Genomic DNA, 23,361 nt, shown 5'->3' with positions numbered 1-23,361 from the left:
CTTACGCCAATTTGTGCTTTATGTTGGGTTATATGGATATTGTCTTTAACAATGAGTTTCCAATCGTTTTACCCGATACATACTTGGTGCTTACTGCAGCACATGCAAACGAACGTACTCTGGACTCTTGGTGCAGTCGATTGATGCTGGCAGCTCAAGCTTTGTTCAGCCCATATGGGTGACGGACTAGTAATAGGATCTGTGATGCCTGAGTTGTAACAATCATTGTTTCTTTTCTGATATTATGTAATAAATTACTTTAATTAAGAACGTTGTGTGCATTGATAGATGTAAAGGCTAGAGGGACTCCCTCATTTTCGGGGAGAAATGTGTTCCATTGAAGAAGTGGATTAAAACAAGATCGATTTTGGTGTAGACATCACCATATAATACTAAGCTCAAAGTCATCTATCTATCTTCTGTTATGTATATTCACGGAGCATTCATGACTTTACAAACAAGAAACAAGGTAGTGTAATGGAAGATACATACATGAAAATAAAATACACATATTTATGCAATATTTGTAGATAAATATGTGGCAATGTATATCTCCTACTCGGTGGGGTAGGAAGGTTGCATGGCCAAGCCACACATACCACTCTTGTTTGAAATATCCTTCTCCATTCTGAGGTAACCATTCTCACCCCATGTGGTGCCCCATGAGTTCTTCAGTTGCCAATACTTAGTTCCATCACTCGTCATGCCATACCCAATCGCCGCTATCCCATGGTCCAAATCAGTTCCGCAGGAGCCGGCCATCACCCCGCCAGAGTAATGTTGAAATATGACATCCCCTCCGTCCACAGCTACTGATACAGGTTGGTTAGCGATTGCTTTCATAAGAGAAGATTCATCGTTGGCGGGGACATCTTCGTAGCCCTTGATGGTTGCCACACTGGTGCTTGCAATGCTGGTCTTGCACTGCCCATCCTGTGCCGTGTATGGGTAGTTGGACTCGGTTGTGAGGCCGCCGTTCTTAATGATGAATTTGAAGGCGTCGTCCATCTCGCCACCCTCACAACCCTGATCCACACCATGGACATCGCAGTCAACCAGCTCTTGCTCCGACAACGAGATGAGCTTCCCGGTGCTCAACTTCACAATGCCTTCGGTTGCCGCCACAACCGAAAAGGCCCAGCAACAGCTTGAAATTGTGATGTGCTTAGTGTAATTTTAATTATTACGGAAACATGATTTTTCGAGAGTACGCCAACGGCGTACCATATTTTTATAGAAGGCAGCAAACATAATTACAAGAAGCTAGGCATAGATGCGAACATCAAGCTAGCAAGATCCACTCAACACCTAAACAATACTTAGCCTAACTACTCATAAATCGATGTATTCCCCCAACATCGGCTTCATCCCACTCTTTAAGCTCATCGAAGATTTGGTGTACCAACTGCCGCGGGCTCCTTTGTTGCGCCACCCGCCCAAATACTCTAGCATTCCTTTGCTTCCATAAAGACCAAGCTACGAAGATGACGGTGGTGTCAAAACCTCTTCTGTCCGTCTTCGAGATTGCATTCCGCGCCTGAAGCCACCACGGTTCCAGCGAGTCACCTGATTGCGGCTGCCGGACGGTGACCCTAATTTCCGTGAAGCAAAGATGCCAAACCTCCTTGGCATAAGGGCAAAGAAGTAAGATATGGTCAACCATATCTTCCTCTTGTAGGCACGTGTAGCATGCCGCCGTAGTGTCCTGCAGGCCATGTCTAGCGCGCCGATCCGAAGTCCATAGCCTATATTGCACCGCTAGCCATGCAAAGATTTTGCATTTTAGGATCGCCCCACTCCTCCAAATGCACTCGTATCTAGGGGAAGTCGCAAGCCCAAGGTGCAGCGCCCGATACACTGACCGCGCAGTGTACTGCCCCGATGTGTGTACTACCCCGATGTGTCCCACGGCCATGCAAACGTGTCCGGCCCCTGAGAGTCTCGATAAGCATCCATAGTAGCCACTCGGAGATGCATGAGCTGCAAGAGGGCCATGAACGGTGGCTCTTCATTGATGTCCAGCTCCCACCTGCTATCAACCATAGCTTGACCGACCGTCCGATTGTTCTGCACTCTCGTGGGCACCAAGGGTAAGATGGCAGGTGCAATGTCTTCCACCGCCAGGCCATTCATCCAGCGATCCTTCCAAAAGAGCACTCTATCGCCGGCTCCTACTGTGATTTGCACCAGTTGATTGAACACATGCCTCGCTTCTTCGTCAACCAGGAACGGGATACCTTGCCAGGGTCTGTCAAGGTCCGTCCTCCTCAACCACTCCCACCTCACCCTAAGGGCGAGGGCTTGCACCTTCAAGTTCTTGACTCCGAGGCCTCCAAACCTTGTGGGACGGCAGATAGTGTTCCATGCCACAAGGAATTGCCCTCCGTTAACCTTGTCTTTCCCGGCCCAAAAGAATGACCTCATCCATGCGTTAATTTCATCGAACACCCAGTCAGGGGCATTAAGCACCATGAGCTGATGGATAGGTCTCGCTGCCACCACTGATTTGATGAGAACAAGACGTCCTGGCCTTTGAATGAGGCCGCACTGCCATGCCGGGATAAATTTCCTAACTTGATCCACAAGTGGCAACCAATCTGCTCGAGTTAGTTGATGTATCGCCAAGGGAATGCCCAGATACTTGCATGGAAACTGCCCAATGTCACACTGCAAGTGTGCGACAACTCTCTGCTGGTCCTCCACCGAGCCTCGAATCAACCTTGGATTTATTGTAGTTGACTTCCAATCCAGAGGCCTCACCAAAGCTTGCCAGCGCCTGCTTGACAAAGATCAAGTCCATCTCCGTCGGCTTGATGAACAACGCAACATCATCCGCGTAAATGGATAGCCTTTGTGTTGGAGAGATCCCATTTAGTTTGCTAACGACTCCTTCCTCAGCTCCTTTCCTGAACAACGCTGTTAGGGGTTCCATGGCAATGACGAATAGGAGTGGAGAGACCAGGTCCCCTTGGCGAAGACCGCAAGCGTGAACAAAGCTCTGTCCCAGACATCCATTCACTACCACCTTAGTACTAGCAGTCTGAAGCAAGATGGCCACCCACCTGATCCAGGCATCCCCAAAGCCTTTTTTTCTCATAACTTGGAACAGGAACGGCCATGACAGAGAATCAAACACCCTCGTGATGTCAAGTTTCAGGAACACTCCTGGCGTCTTCCTCGCGTGTAATTTCCTAGCGATCTGTCTTACAAGGAGAAAATTATCGTGCAAGCATCTTCCCGCAATGAAGGCCGACTGGTTTGCCTGGACAATCTCCTTCATGCGTCTCCTTGCCCTCATGGCCAGCGCCTTAGCGAACAGCTTTGCGAAGCTGTGGGTCAGGCTAATCGGGCGAAAATCCCCTACCGAATCAGCATTCGCCCGTTTAGGAATCAGGGTGATCAGTGCCTTATTTAGCTTGCCAAACCCGCGGCTATCTCCCACGTATAACTTCAGAATAGCTGCCATAATATCATTCTTGATTATAGGCCAGGCCTGTTAGAGTTGTGTCGAATATTATTGTACAAGTTAGGTTACAGTTGGACTTGGAGTCGTATGGTGTGTAGACAGGATATGGAGTCGTGTCCAAGTAGGACACTTGTATCCTAGGCCTCTCATATATAGCGGGGGTAGACACACGGTGTAACCTATGCCAACATAATAGCACAGGCACGCGGGGGAGCCGGCGGCGTGTGCCGGCGCCCGGGCGGCCGGAGTGCGGTATTGTGACGGTGTCACGGGGAGGAGCACCCGTAGTCAGGCCCCGGAGATGTATCCATATTGGTGAACCTCGTTAACAAATCTCGGTGTCGTGCTTGTGTGATTGCTTGGTCCTCGATAGATCGACGGAGCGCCTCGGATTTATTCTAACAAGGCCTTCTGATAGAAAATGCCTATAAAGCCATCGGGGCTCGGAGCGCGATCGGCTGGCATGTCTTTAATGACATTTCAAATCTCTTCCTTCGTAAATATATCATCCAGATCATGAAGATCCACCGATTTCATCTCGAGATAATCAAGGTCAAGGGTAAACTCCCGGACCTGGTACTTTCCCATTCTGTTCGCTGGTGAAAACTTCCTCCTTTTGGTGTAAACTTCCTCCCGCACCAAGAACTACATCGCGCATGTCAAGAGGGGTGATGAGATTTACGGAAACATGAGATATGCTACCGAAACCCACTTACCACATTGGCCTTGGTCTTTGATAGGAGTGACAACGCCCTTGGTCCTCCAATCAACAACTGTTGGAAGTGCATCGGTGATGACATTACTGTACTTGAACCCAGTTGGAGCCCTACCGCCACTCCTTTTCAAGCCCTTGTTGGTCTTGGTTGCCCTGAACTCATCGTTGGTGAGATCGGTAAACTGGTTGACACCGAGCCAGAACTTATGGTTTCCAGCGTTGAACGACCCAATGAAGGCAACGTTGGCCTTGAACACCTCGAACCGCTGCGCCTTCTCGGCGTCGTCCTTGTAAACACGATTGTACTTCACCATCCACTGCTCGTGCCTCTCCACCGTGGACACGTCGCCGAGCTCGCGAGCTGACAGAACAGTGCTGCTGCATAAGCAGATGCAACCTAGGATGGCAAGAAGCAAAGCCTTGGGGATGGCCATGATCTGCTAGATCAGTGCTTAATTACTAGTGCTAGTACTGTAAGTAGCTTTGGTGGTGCTTTGGTCTGTCAAAATGGGTGTAAGGGATGTGTTTATATAGCTGTAGCCATACACATGTACATAGCAGATACGGTGTGGAGAGCGACGGACAACAGCATGGCGGTGAAGTTAATTACCAGTTGGAATAAATAATCTTGTGGTTGTAGATAGTACGTTAGCTTAGTCCAACTCTGGTCCTGGAAACGTCTTATATTTAGTACGAAGGGGGTATATTTTAAAATAGTGAGAAATAAGAACTGACCCCTAGTTCGTGCCGGGTGAACACAAAACAATGAGAAAGAGGAACTGCCTGGCGGGCAAGTATTGCAGCTACGGAAGTACATATATTAGAACAGTCCAACAAGAGCAAAGATAACAAAAAAGAGTTCAAAGATGCACGACGATAACGGTAATAATAAAGAAACAAAACCATTCAGCCTTTCCTTAGGGTGGTCACCTTACCCACCGATTGATGTGTAAGAATATCAGCGGCTCATGGTCCATCAAATTTCAGGAAATGGAAATCATACCCTGTGCGTTGTTGAGGGGATTGGTTCAATTATTTCAAGGATGTTTTGTTGTATGAAACATTAGTATTTGGATTAATAATATAAGAAGTAAAACTAAATTGTACATAAACTTACTTATTTGATTGTTGTGTAGTTTTAGGATATTTGTCGAATATAAGTAGAAGCAACTATGCATGTTATCGTGGTCTTTTCTCGTGCAGAGTGGCTTGTTGAGTTGGCATAGTTGAATGCTAAGAGATTTAGAGACAGTGATGGTCAACTATTTAGCTATATATGATATGGAGAGAAGTCAATACTGGAATAACATGTGGTAGTTTAGTCACATGTTGTCAATGGGCAAAGATTTGGACAAATATATAAGGAGACGTGCATTTACATGAGATGGCAATGGGGAGCTATACTGCATGTGCAACACATTCTTACGTGCACATCTGATCGTGCTTATTCTCCTCCGTCCTCCGCCGATCCTCTTCCTTCTGTTTGGTTATCCCGAAAAACTAGGTTCACTCGGTGTGCTCCCACCATAAATTGAGGAGGATATCCAGTGCTCCCAACATTAAGGTGCTCCCATGTCTAAAAGTCAATTCAAATGTTTGAAAATTTCCGATTTTTTAATGTTCCCAAGACACGAGTCCATGAACTCTGAAAAGTTCATATTCAAACTCGAAATGCACACTGAGAACAAAAAAGACAAATTCAGCATGAGTAGTGTCACAAAAAGACAATTGCAAAAATGACAATATTTACATCAATTTTCCCTTTTTTGTTTCTCAGTGTGTATTTCGAGTTTGGATCTGTTTTTTTCGAGGCCGTAGCCACATGTCTTGTGAACATTCACAGAAAAATTCAAATCTTTTGAAACATTTAAAATTAACTTTTTACACATGAGAGCTCCGTATATTTTCCCCATAAGTTGATGCTCTGGGCGCCAACAACTTGCATTTAGGCCATCCATTTCTTACTGTCCAGGCATAAGGGTCAGAGCTAGGGTTCCCAGTCAAGAAGTCAGAGAGGTACTGAGTGAAAGCCAGGCGCTTCTCGGTGGCACTACCGACGATGCCTGCGGGATTCACGTTAGTTCGACGGGTGCCAGCATTGGTTGTACCTCCATCCCCTTGTCCGTGCTCGGGGAAAACCGTGTCCATTGCTAGACTCGGTGACAACTTGTTGCGTCGTTACCCTATTGGGGCGTCAACAAAGAGCTTAGGTCTCACAACATGGAGACGTGCTTGGGCAGGATTGGATCCTGAGACCGAGATAAAGCATCCTCGACTCTAGCGTTTGGCCGTCTCGTTTGTCTCCTCTCATACACTATGTCATCAGCCACCTTGGTCCAAATGGCTCGCCTGCAGGGTTGGCGCTCGGAAGAGGGCCCTCTCCAGTGACAATTTTTGTGGAGGCATTGCGACAAAGTCCGGTGATTTCATCCTAGAGACTGGGGTTTGCTTGTAGACTTTCTAGAGCCTCTAGTTGTGGTCATGTTACTCTTGCACTTCTGCTCAACGGCAAGCCGACGACGTCCTGTAGTGCATTCCTTATGCAGTGTTAGCGCTGCCCGTCTTGTTTTAGTCTAGATTTTTTGATCTGCTTTGTAAGGGTTTATCTATAAAGTGGGATGAAATATTATTTCGTGAACTCTCACATGTCCAAATGGATGGACATGTACTCAATTAGTGTAATGTTTTCCTAGAGATTAAGTGCATCGGAAGTCACAAAAGTATTCTAGGTGTGTCAGCTTGGTCCTGTAAGTATCAAAATGCTCAGGTCCAAACTAGGTTTGACCTACCCACATGTCGCGTTGACTCATACCACTTCGCCCATAAGTTGTAGGAATTGTTGCCTATTATTGTGCCTTTTTATGTTTAGGGGAATACAATATAATGAATATCTTTAATATGCGGGATGTGTGCATTGATAGATGCAAAGATCAGGGATGCTCTCTCATTTTTGAAATAACAAATCTGGGTCCAATCAGTGATCAGTGGATTCTAACAAGAGGGATTTCCGTGTAAACAACACCATAGAGAATTTAAGCTCAAAGTCATATATATTTTTTCAATATATATTTACCAAACATTTACGACTTTACAAATGAGAAATAATGTAGTGCAATGGAAGTTACATACATATAGAAAAAAACGGTGTATTTATGTAATATTTGTAGATATACGTGGCAATGTATTTCCCTACTCGGTGGGGTAGGAAGGTTGCATGGCCAAGCCACACATACCACTCTTGTCGGAAATATCCTTCTCCATTCTGAGGTACCCGCTCTCGCCCCATGTCGTGCCCCATGAGTTCTTCAGCAGCCAAAATTTAGTTCCATCACTCGTCATGCCATATCCAATCGCTACTATCCCATGGTCCAAATCAGTTCCGCAGGAGCCGGTCATAACCCCGCCGGAGTAGTGTTGAAATATGACATCCCCTCCGTCCACAGCTACTGATACAGGCTGGTTAGCCACGGCTTTCATAAGAGAAGATTCATCGTTGGCGGGCACATCCTCGTAGCCCTTGATGGTTGCAACACTGTTGCTTGTAGTGCTAGTTTTGCACTGTCCGTCTTGTGCGGTGTATGGGTAGTTGGCCTCAGTGGTGAGGCCGCCGTTCTTGATGATGAACTTGAAGGCGTCGTCCATCTCGCCACCCTCACACCCCTGATCCACACCATGGACATCACAGTCAACTAGCTCTTGCTCAGACAAGGAGACGAGCTTCCCTGTGCTTAATTTCACAATGCCCTCGGTTGCAGCCACGGCCGAAAAAGCCCAACAACAGCCTACAAAAATATTGGCGTACTTAGTATAATTTCAGTTATCATGAGAATATGATATATACATACTACCTAAATTTACTTACCACATTGCCCTTGGTCTTTGATAGGAGTGACGACGCCCTTGGTCCTCCAATCAACTGCCGCTGGAAGTGCATCAGTGCTGACATTGTTGTACTTGAACCTAGTTGGAGCCCTAGCACCATTTCTTTTGAGGCCCTTGTTGGTCTTGGTTGCTCTGAACTCATCGTTGGTGAGATCGGTGAATTGGTTGACACCGAGCCAGAACTTGTGATTTCCGGTGTTGAACGACTCGATGAAGGCAACATTGGCCTTGAACGCCTTGAACCGATGCGCCTTCTCGGTGCTGTCCTTGTAAACACGGTTAAACTTCGCCATCCACTGCTCATGCTTCTCCACCATGGCCGCGTCACCAAGTTCCCGAGCTGATAGAACGGTGCTACTGCATAAGCAGATGCTGCCTATGATGGCAAGAAGCAGTGCCTTTGGGATGGCCATGATCTGCTCGACTAGTGCTTGCTGATACTACAATTAGCTTGGTGGTGCTTTGGTCTGTCAACTATGGGTGGAAGGGATGTGCTTATATAGCTGTAGTCTTGCACATGTACGTAGAACGCACGATTTGCTCTAGGATGATGTGTGAATATCGATGGACAACAGCGTGACCGTGAAGTTAATTACCAGATAGAATAAATAACCTTGTGGTTGTACATAGTATGTTAGCTTAATCCAACTCTGGTCCCTGGAGTCAATGGTTGTGTTCAGTAAAAATTCGAGCGAAAGTGCGTTCAACTCTTGTTAAAAAAGAAGTATGTTGCAGCTAGGGATCTAGTTCGTTCTAGGTGAGCAGGTGAACACAAAACAATGAGAGAACGAACAGCCGGCCGTGCAAGTATTAGCAGCTCCGGAAGTACTTATATTAAAATGGTCCAACAAAAGCAAATATAAAACCGAGTTCAAAGATGCATGACGATGACAGACAATAAAGAAACAACAAAGCATCAAAACCATTCGGATTCTTCCTAGGATGATCACCCTACCTGCAGTTTTTTTTTGAGCAATCCCTACCCACATATGTATGTGTGAGAATTATAGTGGGCCTTGGTCCATCAAAATTTCAGGAAATAGAAATGATACCCAGCGTGCGTGGTGCGTCACTGCAGGGATTGGTTCCAATTATTTCAATGATATCGGGTTGTATGAAACATTAGTATTTGAATTAATAATATAATAATTGAAACTAAAGTGCGTATAAATTTATTGTACCCGATTATTGTATAGTTGTAGTATATTTAAATATAAGTAGCATGAATGGTGAAAGGTTGGTCTTTTCTCATGCATAGTGGCATGTTGAGTTGACATAGTTGTATGCCAAAAGGTTAGAGATAGCGAGGATAGCTTGTAATGGAGATAAGTCAATGACTGGAACAACACGTGGTAGTTTAGTCGCACATATTGTCAATGGACAAAGATTTGGACCATTGTATAAGGGGAACTCCCATAGTCCGTATACATGAGATGGCAATGGGGAGCTATACTTCATGTACACCACACTTGTACGCTGACATATAATCATGTCTATTCTCCTCCGTGTTCCGCCGATCCTAGTCAAGTTGTTTGATTATCCCGAAAACTAGGTTCACTCAGTGTCCTCCCACTGTAAGTTGATGTTATGAACGTAAAACCCTTGCATTTAGGCCATCCATTTTCTACTGATGCCATCCGGGCATAAGGGCCATGTGCCAGGGTTCATATGCAAGGAGTGAGGGAGGTACCGAGCGAAAGCCCAATGCCTCTCGGCGATGCCACCGCCGTCGCCTGCGGGTGTTGCGTCCCTCCTAGTGGTGATGTCGTGGTTTTACCTCGACCCCTTGTCCATGCTCGGGGGAAAACCATGTCCATTGCTAGACTTGATGATGGCGCGTTGCGTCTTCACCATTTTGGGGCGTCATCATAGGCTTGATATTGAGATGATGCATCTTCGGCTCTATCGTTTGGCGGTCTCGTTTGTGTCCTCTCCTACACGGGACTATGTCTTCAGCTACCTTGATCCAAACTGCACGCCTACAGGGTTAGCACTCGGTAGAGGGCCCTCTCTAGCGGCATTTTTGGTGGATGTTTTGTGATAAAGTTCGGTGATTTTATCCAAGAGACATGGGTTTGCTTTTTGTAGGCTTATAGGCGCTTCTGGTTGTCCTGCTACTCTCGTGCTTCTGCTCGGCGGCAAGCCGCCAACATCCAGTAGAGCATCCCTTGTGTAGTGTTAGCGCAATCATCTTGTTTTAGCCTAGTTTTCTTTGACCGGCTTTGTAAGAGGGTTACCACAACATCTTGTATCATTCTGTCAATTGAGTTTATCTATAAAGCAAGAGGAAAGGCTATTTCGTGAGCTCTCACATGTCCAAAATGGATGGGGTGGACTCAATTTTTTTTGCGAAAAGGGTCATATCTATTATAAATATTCACTGGAAGTACAAAACACTTCAAACATAATAAAAATTATATTTTGATCCATGGACCACCGAACGACCATTGCCGCTGCCAGAACGAGCCGCTGCCGCGCCGCTGCCGCCGCTCTCATACCAGAGCCGGACTAAACTTGTTGACGGTAGCCGGGAAGTCTTCGTTCACGTGCCCCTGAGGACCAGCGCCCCGGAACCGCAGTCGTCACCGTTGAGTCCTTGAATCGATCTGAAGAACCTGACACCAAATATCGTCGTTTCGTATGCACGACGAGAAACCCTAACCTTGCCGCCCCATGGAGCCGGCAGGAATCTACGTCGGCACTCCGTCTAATCCGTTCCAACAAACGAACTTGAGGAGAATCAAAGCCCAGAAGACTTACTCGAAGAAGCGCCGCCATCCACCCAAACGCCGCCCTTGCGAGGGCTAAAACCCTACCAATCTACTAGCCGGATCTGAGGCAACAGAAATCTCATCCCCGCCACCGGCAGCCGTAGTGGCAAGCAGAGGGGAGGCGAATCCACAAGCTCGCCGGTGGAGATCAAGGGAGGAAGGCTTTCCCTAGTCGCCTTGCCGGGTGGACTCAACTAGTGTAATGGTTTCCTAGAAAGTAAAATGCATCGGAAGCCCGAAAGATATTCTAGGTGTGTCATCTTGGTTCTGTAAGTATGGAAATGCACCAGTGCAACCCAGGTATGACCTACCCACGTCGCGTGTTGACTAATGCCACTTTGGCCATATTTTGAAGAAAAATACGCCCTCAAAATTTATATATTCTAATTTCTTTTGGTTATCATATGTGCTTTATTGCAGCGTGTGAAAAGCGTAGAATATTGTAGACTTTGGGTGCAACCGCTTGAAGGTGGTAGTTCAAGCTTTATTTAGCCAATATGAGTGGCGGCCTAGTAATAGTGTCCTGAATTGTACATTGTTTCTTATTCTTGCGCCTTTTATTCATGTGTAGCGGAACACTATGTAATAAATTTCTTCAATACGATGGATGTGTGCATTGATCGATGCAAAGATCAGGGGCGTCCTCCCATTTTCGAGAAAAAAATATTGTTCGAATCAATTTGTGGATTTAAACAAAATGGATTTCAGCATAAACATCGCCATAGAGCATTTAGCATTTAAGCTCGAATTCATCTATCTTCTTTATATATATTTACGGAACATTTAGTGACTGTCCAAACACGAAACAATGTAGTGCAATGAAAGGTACATACATACAGATAAAAATACATGTATTTATGTAATATTTGTAGATATACATGCCGATGTATTTCCCTACTCGGTGGGGTAGGAAGGTTGCATGGCCAAGCCACACATACCACTCTTGTCGGAAATATCCTTCTCCATTCTGAGGTACCCACTCTCGCCCCATGTCGTGCCCCATGAGTTTTTTAACAACCAATACTTAGTTCCATCACTCGTCATGCCATATCCAATCGCTGCTATCCCATGGTCCAAATCAGTTCCGCAAGAGCCGGTCATAACCCCGCCGGAGTAGTGTTGAAATATGACATCCCCTCCGTCCACAGCTACTGATACAGGCTGGTTAGCCACGGCTTTCATAAGAGAAGATTCATCGTTGGCGGGCACATCCTCGTAGCCCTTGATGGTTGCAACACTGTTGCTTGTAGTGCTGGTTTTGCACCGTCCGTCTTGTGCGGTGTATGGGTAGTTGGCCTCGGTGGTGAGGCCGCCGTTCTTGATGATGAACTTGAAGGCGTCGTCCATCTCGCCACCCTCACACCCCTGATCCACACCATGGACATCACAGTCAACTAGCTCTTGCTCAGACAAGGAGACGAGCTTCCCTGTGCTTAATTTTACAATGCCCTCGGTTGCAGCCACGGCCGAAAAAGCCCAACAACAGCCTACAAAAATATTGACGTACTTAGTATAATTTCAGTTATCATGAGAATATGATATATACATACTACCTAAATTTACTTACCACATTGCCCTTGGTCCTTGATAGGAGTGACGACGCCCTTGGTCCTCCAATCAACTGCCGCTGGAAGTGCATCAGTGCTGACATTGTTGTACTTGAACCTAGTTGGAGCCCTAGCACCACTTCTTTTGAGGCCCTTGTTGGTCTTGGTTGCTCTGAACTCATCGTTGGTGAGATCGGTGAATTGGTTGACACCGAGCCAGAACTTGTGATTTCCGGTGTTGAACGACTCGATGAAGGCAACACTGGCCTTGAACGCCTTGAACCGCTGCGCCTTCTCGGTGATGTCCTTGTAAACACGGTTAAACTTCGCCATCCACTGGTCATGCTTCTCCACCATGGCCGCGTCACCAAGTTCCCGAGCTGATAGAACGGTGCTACTGCATAAGCAGATGCTGCCTATGATGGCAAGAAGCAGTGCCTTTGGGATGGCCATGATCTGCTCGACTAGTGCTTGCTGATACTACAATTAGCTTGGTGGTGCTTTGGTCTGTCAACTATGGGTGGAAGGGATGTGCTTATATAGCTGTAGTCTTGCACATGGACGTAGAACGCACGTTTTACTCTAGGATGATGTGTGAATATCGATGGACAACAGCGTGACCGTGAAGTTAATTACCAGATAGAATAAATAACCTTGTGGTTGTATATAGTATGTTAGCTTAATCCAACTCTGGTCCGTGGAGTCAATGGTTGTGTTCAGTAAAAATTCGAGCGGAAGTGCGTTCAACTCTTGTTAAAAAAGAAGTATGTTGCAGCTAGGGATCTAGTTCGTTCTAGGTGAGCAGGTGAACACAAAACAATGAGAGAACGAACAGCCGGCCGTGCAAGTATTAGCAGCTCCGGAATTACTTATATTAAAATGGTCCAACAAAAGCAAATATAAAACCGAGTTCAAAGATGCATGACTATGACAGACAATAAAGAAACAACAAAGCATCAAAACCATTCGGATTCTTCCTAGGATGATCACCCTACCCGCAGTTTTTTTTTGAGCAATCCCTACCCACATATTTTTGTGTGAGAATTATAGTGGGCCTTGGTCCATCAAAATTTCAGGAAATAGAAATGATACCCAGCGTGCGTGATGCGTCACTGCAGGGATTGGTTCCAATTATTTCAATGATATCGGGTTGTATGAAACATTAGTATTTGAATTAATAATATAATAATTGAAACTAAAGTGCGTATAAATTTATTGTACCCGATTATTGTATAGTTGTAGTATATTTAAATATAAGTAGCATGAATGGTTAAAGGTTGGTCTTTTCTCATGCATAGTGGCATGTTGAGTTGACATAGTTGTATGCCAAGAGGTTTAGAGATAGCGAGGATAGCTTGTAATGGAGATAAGTCAATGACGGAACAACACGTGGTAGGTTAGTCGCACATATTGTCAATGGACAAAGATTTGGACCATTGTATAAGGGGAACTCCCATAGTCCGTATACATGAGATGGCAATGGGGAGCTATACTTCATGTACACCACACTTGTACGCTGACATATAATCATGTCTATTCTCCTCCGTGTTCCGCCGATCCTAGTCAAGTTGTTTGATTATCCCGAAAACTAGGTTCACTCAGTGTCCTTCCATTGTTAGTTGATGTTATGAGCGTAAAACCCTTGCATTTATGCCATCCATTTTCTACTGATGCCATCCGGGCATAAGGGCCATGTGCCAGGGTTCATATGCAAGGAGTGAGGGAGGTACCGAGCGAAACCCCAATGCCTCTCGGCGGTGCCACCGCCATCGCCTGCGGGTGTTGCGTTCCTCCTAGTGGCGATGTCGTGGTTTTACCTCCACCCCTTGTCCATGCTCGGGGGGAAACCATGTCCATTGCTAGACTTGATGATGGTGCGTTGCGGCGTCACCATTTTGAGGCGTCATCATAGGCTTGATACTGAGATGATGCATCTTCGGCTCTATCATTTGGCGGTCTCGTTTGTGAAGGAAATATGCCCTAGAGGTAATAATAAAGTTGTTATTTATATTTCCTTATATCAGGAAATATAAATAACAACTTTATTATTGCCTCTAGGGCATATTTCCTTCAGTCTCCCACTTGCACTAGAGTCAATAATCTACATTACATTGTAATGATTCTAACACCCATGGAGTCTTGGTGCTGATCATGTTTTGCTCGTGAGAAAGGCTTAGTCAACGGGTCTGCAACATTCTGATCAGTATGTATCTTGCAAATCTCTATGTCCCCTTCCGACACTTGATGACGTATGAAATTGAAGCGTCTCTTGATGTGCTTGGTTCTTTTGTGAAATCTGGATTCCTTCGCCAAGGCAATTGCTCCAGTATTGTCACAAAAGATTTTCATTGGACCCGATGCACTAGGTATGACACCTAGATCGGATATGAACTCCTTCATCTGCTACTTCCGAAGCAGCTATGTATTCTGCTTCACACGTAGATCCCGCCACGACACTCTGCTTAGAACTGCACCAACTGACAGCTCCACCGCTCAATATAAACATGTATCCGGTTTGCGACTTAGAGTCATCCGGATCAGTGTCAAAGCTTGCATCGACGTAACCATTTACGACGAGCTCTTTGTCACCTCCATAAACGAGAAACATATCCTTAGTCCTTTTCAGGTATTTCAGGATGTTCTTGACCGCTGTCCAGTGATCCACTCCTAGATTACTTTGGTACCTCCCTACTATACTTATAGCAAGGCACACATCAGGTCTGGTACACAGCATTGTATACACTAGTAGGAAAACCCTTATAGATAGACATTTAGTAGTAGCGTGGGTTATTTGTCCCGCGCTATTGCTACTTAGTAGTAGCGCGGGCAAAAAAATGCGATACTGGTATGGCATAGTAGTAGCGCGGGCACAAAAAACCTGCGCTGCTACTAAATGATTTCCACCCTGGCTCCTCAACAGACAATAGTCATAGCGTGGGATAAAAAACATGCGCTACTATTAGATGAATAGTTGTAGCGCAGGTGGTACACACCGCGCTATTGCTATGCCACCAACCGTCCACTCCACTCCCACGCCACCCACCCGGAGCCAGATGGGCGCGGAACCGGCGGCGCACGGGCGGCTGCTGTGGGCGACCGGCGGCGGGCGGAGGTACATCAGCTACGACGCGCTGTGGGGGGACGCCGTGCTGTGCCCCCGGCCAGGGGTGCCCTACTACAACTGCCGCATCAGCACCACCGCCAACCCCTACACGCGCGGCTGCGAGTCCATCACCCGCTGCCGCGACGACGACCCTTCCTAGGTAACTATAGTAGTAACTGATTGCCAAAGCTGCTGGATCCAGAAGGCGGCCGCTGCTCGTTTCGTGTGTGTTTTGCTTGCTGGGTCAGTATTTTGCTGGATCATATATCAATAATATAATCATTACCATTCATGAAGTTAAACTTTAGTTTTGGCACTGAACTCACTGCACCACTTTTCACCATCTCTTCGAAATTTACCTGCTTAACTTTGTATCTTTAGGTGGTCCGACAGTTAAGCGTCCTGTGGATGTATCAGAGAAGGAAATTGATGCCGCGGGAGATGGTACGCCATAAATATGTCACTTCATTCTAATATAGTTTTGTTACTATGGATAACATCGATATCTTGTTTTTATAGGCGATGTGTTGGTCATTTTGGATCTCAGAGCCGATCAATCATTGATCGAAGCTGGAGTGGCTCGAGAGGTAATTTTTTTTGTCCTTCGTATAGGATTGGTGCTCTTGGGTTTGTGTTTCACACAATTGTGTCGGTCTTTGGCCTATTGTAATTTACAAAGATGTTTGCTGTCTGCTGACACATAGGTTCATTTTCTTGATGCCTGAAAATTCACTAATTTTGTCTGGCACGCATCATGCTGGAAATTCACTAGTTTCGTTTTGATGAACAGTCAACAGTCTGCTCTCCTAATTCATGAGCAACCATTTTCAGGTTGTAAACAGAATCCAGAAATTACGGAAGACTGCTCAGCTTGAACCTACAGACTTAATTGATGTTTACTATGAGTCTGTAGACAACAGCAGCAATACACTTGAAGAAATTTTGCAGTCACAGGTCTGTCGAATTGTTTCAGATAAAGTTTCCTGTTTCAGAGTCTGGAAGTTTTTTTTACGAAAGCTATTATTATTGTGTGCAGGATCAGTATATTAGGGACGTGCTTGGTAATTCACTAGTTCCAAAGGCAGCGGCAACAAAGATATGGTGAGCTTGGATTTATCCCACGCTAGGAGTAGGTGGCACTACTGAACTTTGCAGCGATGCTGAAGCAACGGATGACACCAGAAACAAACTGTCACTAGTTTCCAGTTCGATGCTGAATTATGAATGAATGCCTAGATAAGTTGGATTTCGTGTTGCTGACCGACTGCTGCTTGGGCCCTTCGCGCGGCGTCGTCTCTTCCTTTCACAAAGTTTGTTGTTTACGTATTCTGACTAGTCGTTTACTATCTCTCTAGATAGTTTCTTAGATGGAAACCTCACAGAGTAGTTAGTGTGCAGCCAGAGTCCAGTATGATATCTCAATCTTGAATAAAGCATTTGAATTTAAGCCAGTAGATATTGAGCTCTGTGATTGAAGTGTCTTTGTTGAGTACATCTAATCTGAACAATTTCACATTTGCTTCTCTGATAAGTAAGGTCTGTTTTCATTTATAGGTAGAAGATAGCGACAGAGTTTGAAGGTATGTGCAAAGATCTTCTCCTCCGTCGCCGTCCGCGACAAAGCTGTTGGGTGCATCCGTCCATCATCTTTAGATCTGAGTGAAGAGGGCATCCGTCCATCTCAAAAGGTTTAATTTTTGTACCAGCTAATTAACTTGTCTTTTCATCAGTTCCTCGAGTAATTGGGAAGGGGATTATATTAGACTGCTAGCTGATTCTTGGTGAAAATTGCTTTGCCTGTATGTATGTAGAGAGTCTTGTAGCAATTATTCTTAGAGTAAACCAGAGCAGTATTCGATGATATATTGTGAGTCACTGAAAATGTATACTGTTTTTTTCTTCAGGATATGGATGACCATCTGAAGGTATGCAGGTTTCTTCCCAAACTTAACGACGAGATACTAGGTGAAAGAAATGCTCTCTACAAGGAAAGGTTGACCAGCCTAGAGAATTTAGTACTGATCATGGTAAGGTTGACAAAGCCTGAAATCTCATTTTGATCCACGTTCAAAGATTACATAGTAGCATATATAATTGAAGTTGGCATGGAATATCAAAATTCAAAATAGACTTCTCCTATTCCCTGTTTTCAAAAGCAGTGGGAATCGATTTTCTGAAGTCCTTGGTTGTCTATTTCCCTATCCATGCAACAATAAATGTTGAACAGAATGTTAACTGTCAAATATTGCAAGCATATATAGCTCAAATACACAAGTATAAATTTCTTGTATGCACCAAAACGACAAGATAGCATGAACACGTATAGCTTAGGGTATGCATTTAGTAGGTGTCTTTCCGTTTTGAAGATTCATAATAGACTAAAAGAGACTGATAAATGAAGAAAATACCCTACTCACAAGAATGCGAACTAACATGTTTTCACTTTCCCGACGTGGGCGCAGAGGTGATCGACGCAGACTACCGCGACCCGGTGGGCGTCGTGCTCTTCAACAACTCGGAGGCGGACTTTGCTGTGAAGCCCGGCGACTGCGTCACACAGATGATTGTCCAGGTGATTGCGATGCCGGAGGTCGCCGAGGTGGAGGACCTTGACGTCACCGTCTGGAGGTTGTCGAGGTGGAGGACCTCGACGCCACTGTCTCGAGGTTGCCAAGGTGGAGGACCTCGACGCCACCGTCTCGAGGTTGCCAAGGTGAAGGACCTCGATGCCTTGATAGATACATCTAGAGAAGTGGTCATGTTAGGTTGGTGGTCCACCTTTCGGTGACGGTTGTGTGCGTCTGATGTATAAATAGTATCTCGTGATCTCTTTGAGTTGAGATGTTTAATGTTGTATCCATGAATGTTGCAAGTGCTAAGATGGTTCTGTGACCTTCTTTTATTTTGCCTTGGATGTGTCTTGTTTTCCATCCATGAATATTGCATATGTAATTTTTTTAAAAAAAATTCTAATTACTTAGCAGTAGCATGGGGGAAGAATGGCATGCTACTAGTACTTAGAATAGTAGTAGCGTGGGGGAAGAATGGCACGCTACTAGTACTTAGAATAGTAGTAGCGTGGGGGAAGAATGGCACGCTACTAGTACTTAGAATAGTAGTAGCGTGGGGGAAGAATGACACGCTACTAGTAGTTAGGAGTAGCTGTAGCGTGGGGTAAAAAACGCGCTACTCACTAGTAGAAAAAGGGCCATTTGTCCCGGTTCTTAAGGGCCTTTTGTCCCGGTTTTTGAACCGGGACTAACGTGTCGTTACTAATGCCCTGGGCCTTTAGTCCCGGTTCTTACATGGACCGGGACAGATGGGCCTCCACGTGGCCCGTGCGGCGAGCCCAGGCAGGAGGCCCTTTGGTCCCGGTTGGTGGCACCAACCGGGACCAAAAGGCATCCACGCGTCAGCAGCTGGCAGGAGCTGAGATTTTTTTGAAAGGGGGTGGTTTAGGGGTTTTGGGGGTTAATTTAGGTTGTTAGCTACCTAATAGAGAGAAGTGTTCTCTCTTATCTTCGTGCTTGGTTTACCAACGCTACTGCTATGCCTAAACATGGCTTAGATTGAAGTGAAGGCAACATGTGGTGCATGTCAAAAGTAATATTAATCCTAACTTGATCAAGTTTGGATTGTACTACTTTCGACATGCACCATATGCATGTTGCCTTCACTTCAATCCAATCCATCTTCATTTCACCCACTGATATATAATAACTCTTCATGCCCGCATCATGCATCATCGTAATAATAAGCCCTACTAATCATCATCATCATACAACTTCTACTCGATCGTTATTAATAACAAGTCATACGCTCATCATCCTCATAGTCATCGAACCAACCCTACTTAATTGTTCTAGGCACATGATCATCAGTATTAGGTAGGACCTAAATACCCTCTTTAAGGTAAAATAGCATAAAACAATATAGACCCCGACTCTCCATTATGGAGAATGGAGATCATCCTGTCTCCAATTCTTGGGCATCGCTTCCTTTTGCTTCCAAGAACCTCCTTACGACTGTCCATACATTTTTTCCATTCTTTGATTGTCATGTCTCCACTTCTTTTAGAAATCCGGTATGGACAGTTGAGATTCGTAGGATGACCTGGCAGTATGTTCAAAACATCAATGCGACCATCATGCTGATACATCAGATGAGGCACACAATCATTCGGGATTATCTGTTGAAAAACATAGTAATAACTTCGTAGTTAGCAATGATGTACTAGTTTGAGAAGTATGCAAAAGATGCAAGGATGTCGTAATAGTAAAAAATCTTACCAGGGTATCTCCATGGAAGTTACTGTTGTTCAACACGTGCACTAGTGGCACGTATTAACCATAATGTTGAGGAGTTTGATTGTAGATATTGTAATTCTCAATATCAGTACAAAATTCGATTAGATGATTTTTCTCCTGATAAGTTAATTCGCAGTCATCGTAGTGGGTTTTGTCTACCATCTTCCGCACATTCTTGAAAGAATGAAAATAAGCTGTCAACATTTAGAAATAAACAATATAAATTAGTTAATAACTATGTTTGAGAAACTCACATAGCGGTAGAATTGGAGGCGTATCAACAAGGACCCAAATGTCCAGATTGTTTTGCTCGATTTCAGGATCATCAAGATCCATGGTGACAAGCATATCCTCATGAAAACCATACATCTTGTAAAGTGCTTCCCAATATTTGCAACCAAAATGGGTTACGCTCTCAGAATTGTACAGTTTTACTTTGAAATACATACCATGATGGGTCCTTAGGTGAATTTTCTTTGTTTCCATACTTTCATGGTCTTCAAAACCCATCCTCTCCAAGACATAGCGTCTTGCATAGCATGGGATAAGCTAGTCGAATTGTAAAAGATGATAAGTACACGTTGAAATATATAGTTGAAGTCGTGCTTAATTACGAAAAAAACACTTGTCGTCATTGCATACCGTTTCAACATCGAAGGTCTCCTCGAGTTTAATGCTGAAGCGTCGATCTTCATCCAGCTCAATGAACCTGTCGCACTGACCTCGGTCGTCGTGGCACCAGTCGCACTCTCCCGGGAGACTTTCGTCGTCCGAGTACGACATTTCCTATGTTCATAATTCAAATATTAAACGTCTACAATTAAATATATGTACTAAAAAACCTAAGTTAGATCATTATTATTCATCACGGGTTGACTATCGGTCTGTCGAGTCTTTTCTTGAAAACTCTCAACTCACGTGGTGTATACATTCGACCGTTGGTGATGGTCGCTCCTCCTTTCATCCCCGAGTGCATTACACCAAATGTCTAGCACACGGGAATGAAGGAGAAGCGACCCCCACGACAACAGTCGGGATTCTTCGACCTCTCATATATATATGGTGGAACTCTCCCTCACTGATTCCTCTCTGACATTTGCGACCGTCGGTGATGGTAGCTCCTCCTTTCGTTCCCGAGTGCATTACACCAAATTGTCTAGCACACGGGAACGAAGGAGAAGCTACCCCCACGACAACAGTCGGGATTCTTCGTCCTCTCATATATGGTGGAGACTCAACAGACTTAAAGTCAACCCAAAATATCATTTAATTATCTTTCTAAAACCAGTTCGTGGCTGGTCTCACCTCGAGGTCGGAGGGGGTCGGTGACGGGGACGACGGCGGGGATGATGGAGGGGGGCTCCTAGATTTCTGCGAAAATAAAAACCCTATAAGCTATCAACTAATCATATGCATACGCCTTGCGTAGTGCTCTCCAATTTTAGCATTCAAAGTAGGAGTAGTTTTCCAATTTGAGCATTCAATAAGCAAAATCAAATCACAAAATAAAATAGTATTCAAATTAGGATGCATTCAATTATAAGCAAAACTACATCATCTCCATGCGTCCGTACATCGTCGAATATTATCACCAATACGCCTCGAATACTATCATACATATAGCGTCGCTAGTACAGCTAGAACCGTAGCGCCCGACGGGTATCGGCGCGGGCGGTGGACACCCAAAGAGAAGGAACCATCACAGGATCATAGTTCCAGTGAGATCCCTGAAGAACCTGCCAGGTATTGTTGAACCTGCACTCCAACGCAACCATGTAGCAACGGACGTGCTCGTCCTCCTCGCTGACACGGTGACGTACCACCTCCGCGGTGTCCGGAAGCCTCGGCACCGTCACTGGCCCACGCGACCGCCACCAAACAAGGATCGGGTCAACGACGGGCTGGCTCCTCACCAACCTACGCCCCCCGGAAGGTAGCACCTCCCAAAACCAGCACGGCGGAGCCCAGTCCCGAACATGGCCCCTCTGATCAAGCCGGCCTCCTCCGCCGAGTCGACGACGAGGATGCAAGATTGGCATCGTCGACGTCGATGCGGGAATAATTGCTTTAATGAAAAAATAAACTAGTTCTATTAATTTTCTTGCTAAAAATAAACTACTTCTATAGTAAAATAAACTAGTTTTATTAAATCAACTAGTTCAACTACTAAGCACACTTACTATAAATAGAATAAAGTAGTGCTTACTAAAAATAAACTAGTTTAACTAGTTCTACTATTTTTCTAATTAATTCTATTAAACACTTTCTCTTCTTATTCTATGAACAAAATTACAACAGAAAAAAATCATAAAAATTCTATGAAAAAAAATTTCTATGAACAAAATTACAACAGAAAAAAAATCATAAAAAATCTATGAAAAAATTAACATATTCTTTGCATATATATATATATATATATATATATATATATATATGAACACACAAACATTTGCATATTCAACAATAATATCACAAAAAAAATCTATGAACAGAAAAAATCTAACTTTTGCATATTACAACAACTCAATTAACTACACATCTAAATTAGGAAAATTCATATATATGAGCTCACGGGGCGGCGATCAACGAGGAAGCAGGGCACGGGGGCGACGGTGAGGGGCGCGGCGAGCGGACGAGGAGGAGGCAGGGGGCGGCGGCGGCGATGGGCGACGAGGAGGCAGGGGGCGGCGACGACAACGGTGAGGGGCGCGGCGACGGGCGACGAGGAGGCAGGGGGCGCGGGGCGGCGACGGCATCTGGGCGGCGCGGGACGGCGTCGGAGGCAGGGCGACGACGGCGACGGCGAGGCCCAGAGGGGCAGCCTGGCGGCGTCGTCGGGGCGGGGAAGATGAACTGAATGAAATTTTTTACAAGTGCTAGTTATATAGACTAAGCATTTGTTTCGGTTTGTGGCAACAACCGGGACCAATGCCACCTTTAGTCCCGGTTGGTGCCACCAACCGGAACCAAAGGTCTCTTTTCAGCAGCCCAAAGGGCGGGAAGCGGCGGCCTTTGGTCCCGGTTGGTGCCACCAACCGGGACCAAAGGCCTTGTGCAGCTGCGCCCGCGTCGAAAGTGAAGGAAATATGCCCTAGAGGCAATAATAAAGTTATTATTTATTTCCTTATATCATGATAAATGTTTATTATTCATGCTAGAATTGTATTAACCGGAAACATAATACATGTGTGAATACATAGACAAACAGAGTGTCACTAGTATGCCTCTACTTGACTAGCTCGTTAATCAAAGATGGTTATGTTTCCTAGCCATAGACATGAGTTGTCATTTGATTAACAGGATCACCTCATTAGAAGAATGACGTGATTGAATTGACCCATTCCGTTAGCTTAGCACTCGATCGTTTAGTATGTTGCTATTGCTTTCTTCATGACTTATACATGTTCCTATGACTATGAGATTATGCAACTCCCGTTTACCGGAGGAACACTTTGTGTGCTACCAAACGTCACAACGTAAATGGGTGATTATAAAGGTGCTCTACAGGTGTCTCTAAAGGTACTTGTTGGGTTGGCGTATTTCGAGATTAGGATTTGTCACTCCGATTGT

General features: G+C 45.1%; 3 protein-coding genes and 1 long non-coding RNA gene across 4 annotated transcripts; 1 reads left to right on the top strand and 3 right to left on the bottom strand.

Moving 5' to 3' along the window:
• Positions 1-555: 555 nt before the first annotated feature.
• Positions 556-4,615, bottom strand: LOC123099442 (senescence-specific cysteine protease SAG39-like). The gene is made up of 2 exons (XM_044521599.1): positions 4,179-4,615; positions 556-1,147 (listed from the first exon to the last, which is right to left on the bottom strand). The coding sequence occupies exons 1-2, from the start codon at positions 4,613-4,615 to the stop codon at positions 556-558; spliced, it is 1,029 nt and encodes a 342-aa protein (XP_044377534.1).
• Positions 4,616-7,370: 2,755 nt separating this feature from the next.
• Positions 7,371-8,476, bottom strand: LOC123099441 (senescence-specific cysteine protease SAG39-like). Its single transcript, XM_044521598.1, has 2 exons — positions 8,044-8,476; positions 7,371-7,963 (listed from the first exon to the last, which is right to left on the bottom strand). Exons 1-2 carry the CDS (start codon positions 8,474-8,476, stop codon positions 7,371-7,373), a joined length of 1,026 nt encoding a protein of 341 aa, XP_044377533.1.
• Positions 8,477-11,466: 2,990 nt separating this feature from the next.
• LOC123099440 (senescence-specific cysteine protease SAG39-like) lies at positions 11,467-12,834 on the bottom strand. The gene is made up of 2 exons (XM_044521597.1): positions 12,402-12,834; positions 11,467-12,321 (listed from the first exon to the last, which is right to left on the bottom strand). Exons 1-2 carry the CDS (start codon positions 12,832-12,834, stop codon positions 11,729-11,731), a joined length of 1,026 nt encoding a protein of 341 aa, XP_044377532.1. The 3' UTR covers positions 11,467-11,728.
• Positions 12,835-17,036: 4,202 nt separating this feature from the next.
• On the top strand, positions 17,037-18,105 carry LOC123099438 (uncharacterized). The gene is made up of 3 exons (XR_006448162.1): positions 17,037-17,172; positions 17,389-17,511; positions 17,947-18,105. It is a non-coding gene; the product is annotated as an uncharacterized lncRNA (long non-coding RNA).
• Positions 18,106-23,361: the final 5,256 nt, after the last annotated feature.

Source organism: Triticum aestivum, chromosome 4D (assembly GCF_018294505.1).
Source record: "Triticum aestivum cultivar Chinese Spring chromosome 4D, IWGSC CS RefSeq v2.1, whole genome shotgun sequence".
NCBI classification, from domain to species: Eukaryota; Viridiplantae; Streptophyta; class Magnoliopsida; order Poales; family Poaceae; genus Triticum; species Triticum aestivum.
This window is presented reverse-complemented; position numbering and strand designations above follow the sequence as displayed.

Coding starts and splice junctions, on each gene's coding strand:
- LOC123099441 (XM_044521598.1), bottom strand. CDS start 8,476: ATGGCCATCCCAAAGGCACTGCTTCTTGCCATCATAGGCAGCATCTGC. Junction 7,964..8,043: donor CAAAGACCAAGGGCAATGTG/GTAAGTAAATTT, acceptor ATATTTTTGTAG/GCTGTTGTTGGGCTTTTTCG.
- LOC123099442 (XM_044521599.1), bottom strand. CDS start 4,615: ATGGCCATCCCCAAGGCTTTGCTTCTTGCCATCCTAGGTTGCATCTGC. Junction 1,148..4,178: donor GACCAAGGCCAATGTGGTAA/GTGGGTTTCGGT, acceptor CACAATTTCAAG/CTGTTGCTGGGCCTTTTCGG.
- LOC123099440 (XM_044521597.1), bottom strand. CDS start 12,834: ATGGCCATCCCAAAGGCACTGCTTCTTGCCATCATAGGCAGCATCTGC. Junction 12,322..12,401: donor CAAGGACCAAGGGCAATGTG/GTAAGTAAATTT, acceptor ATATTTTTGTAG/GCTGTTGTTGGGCTTTTTCG.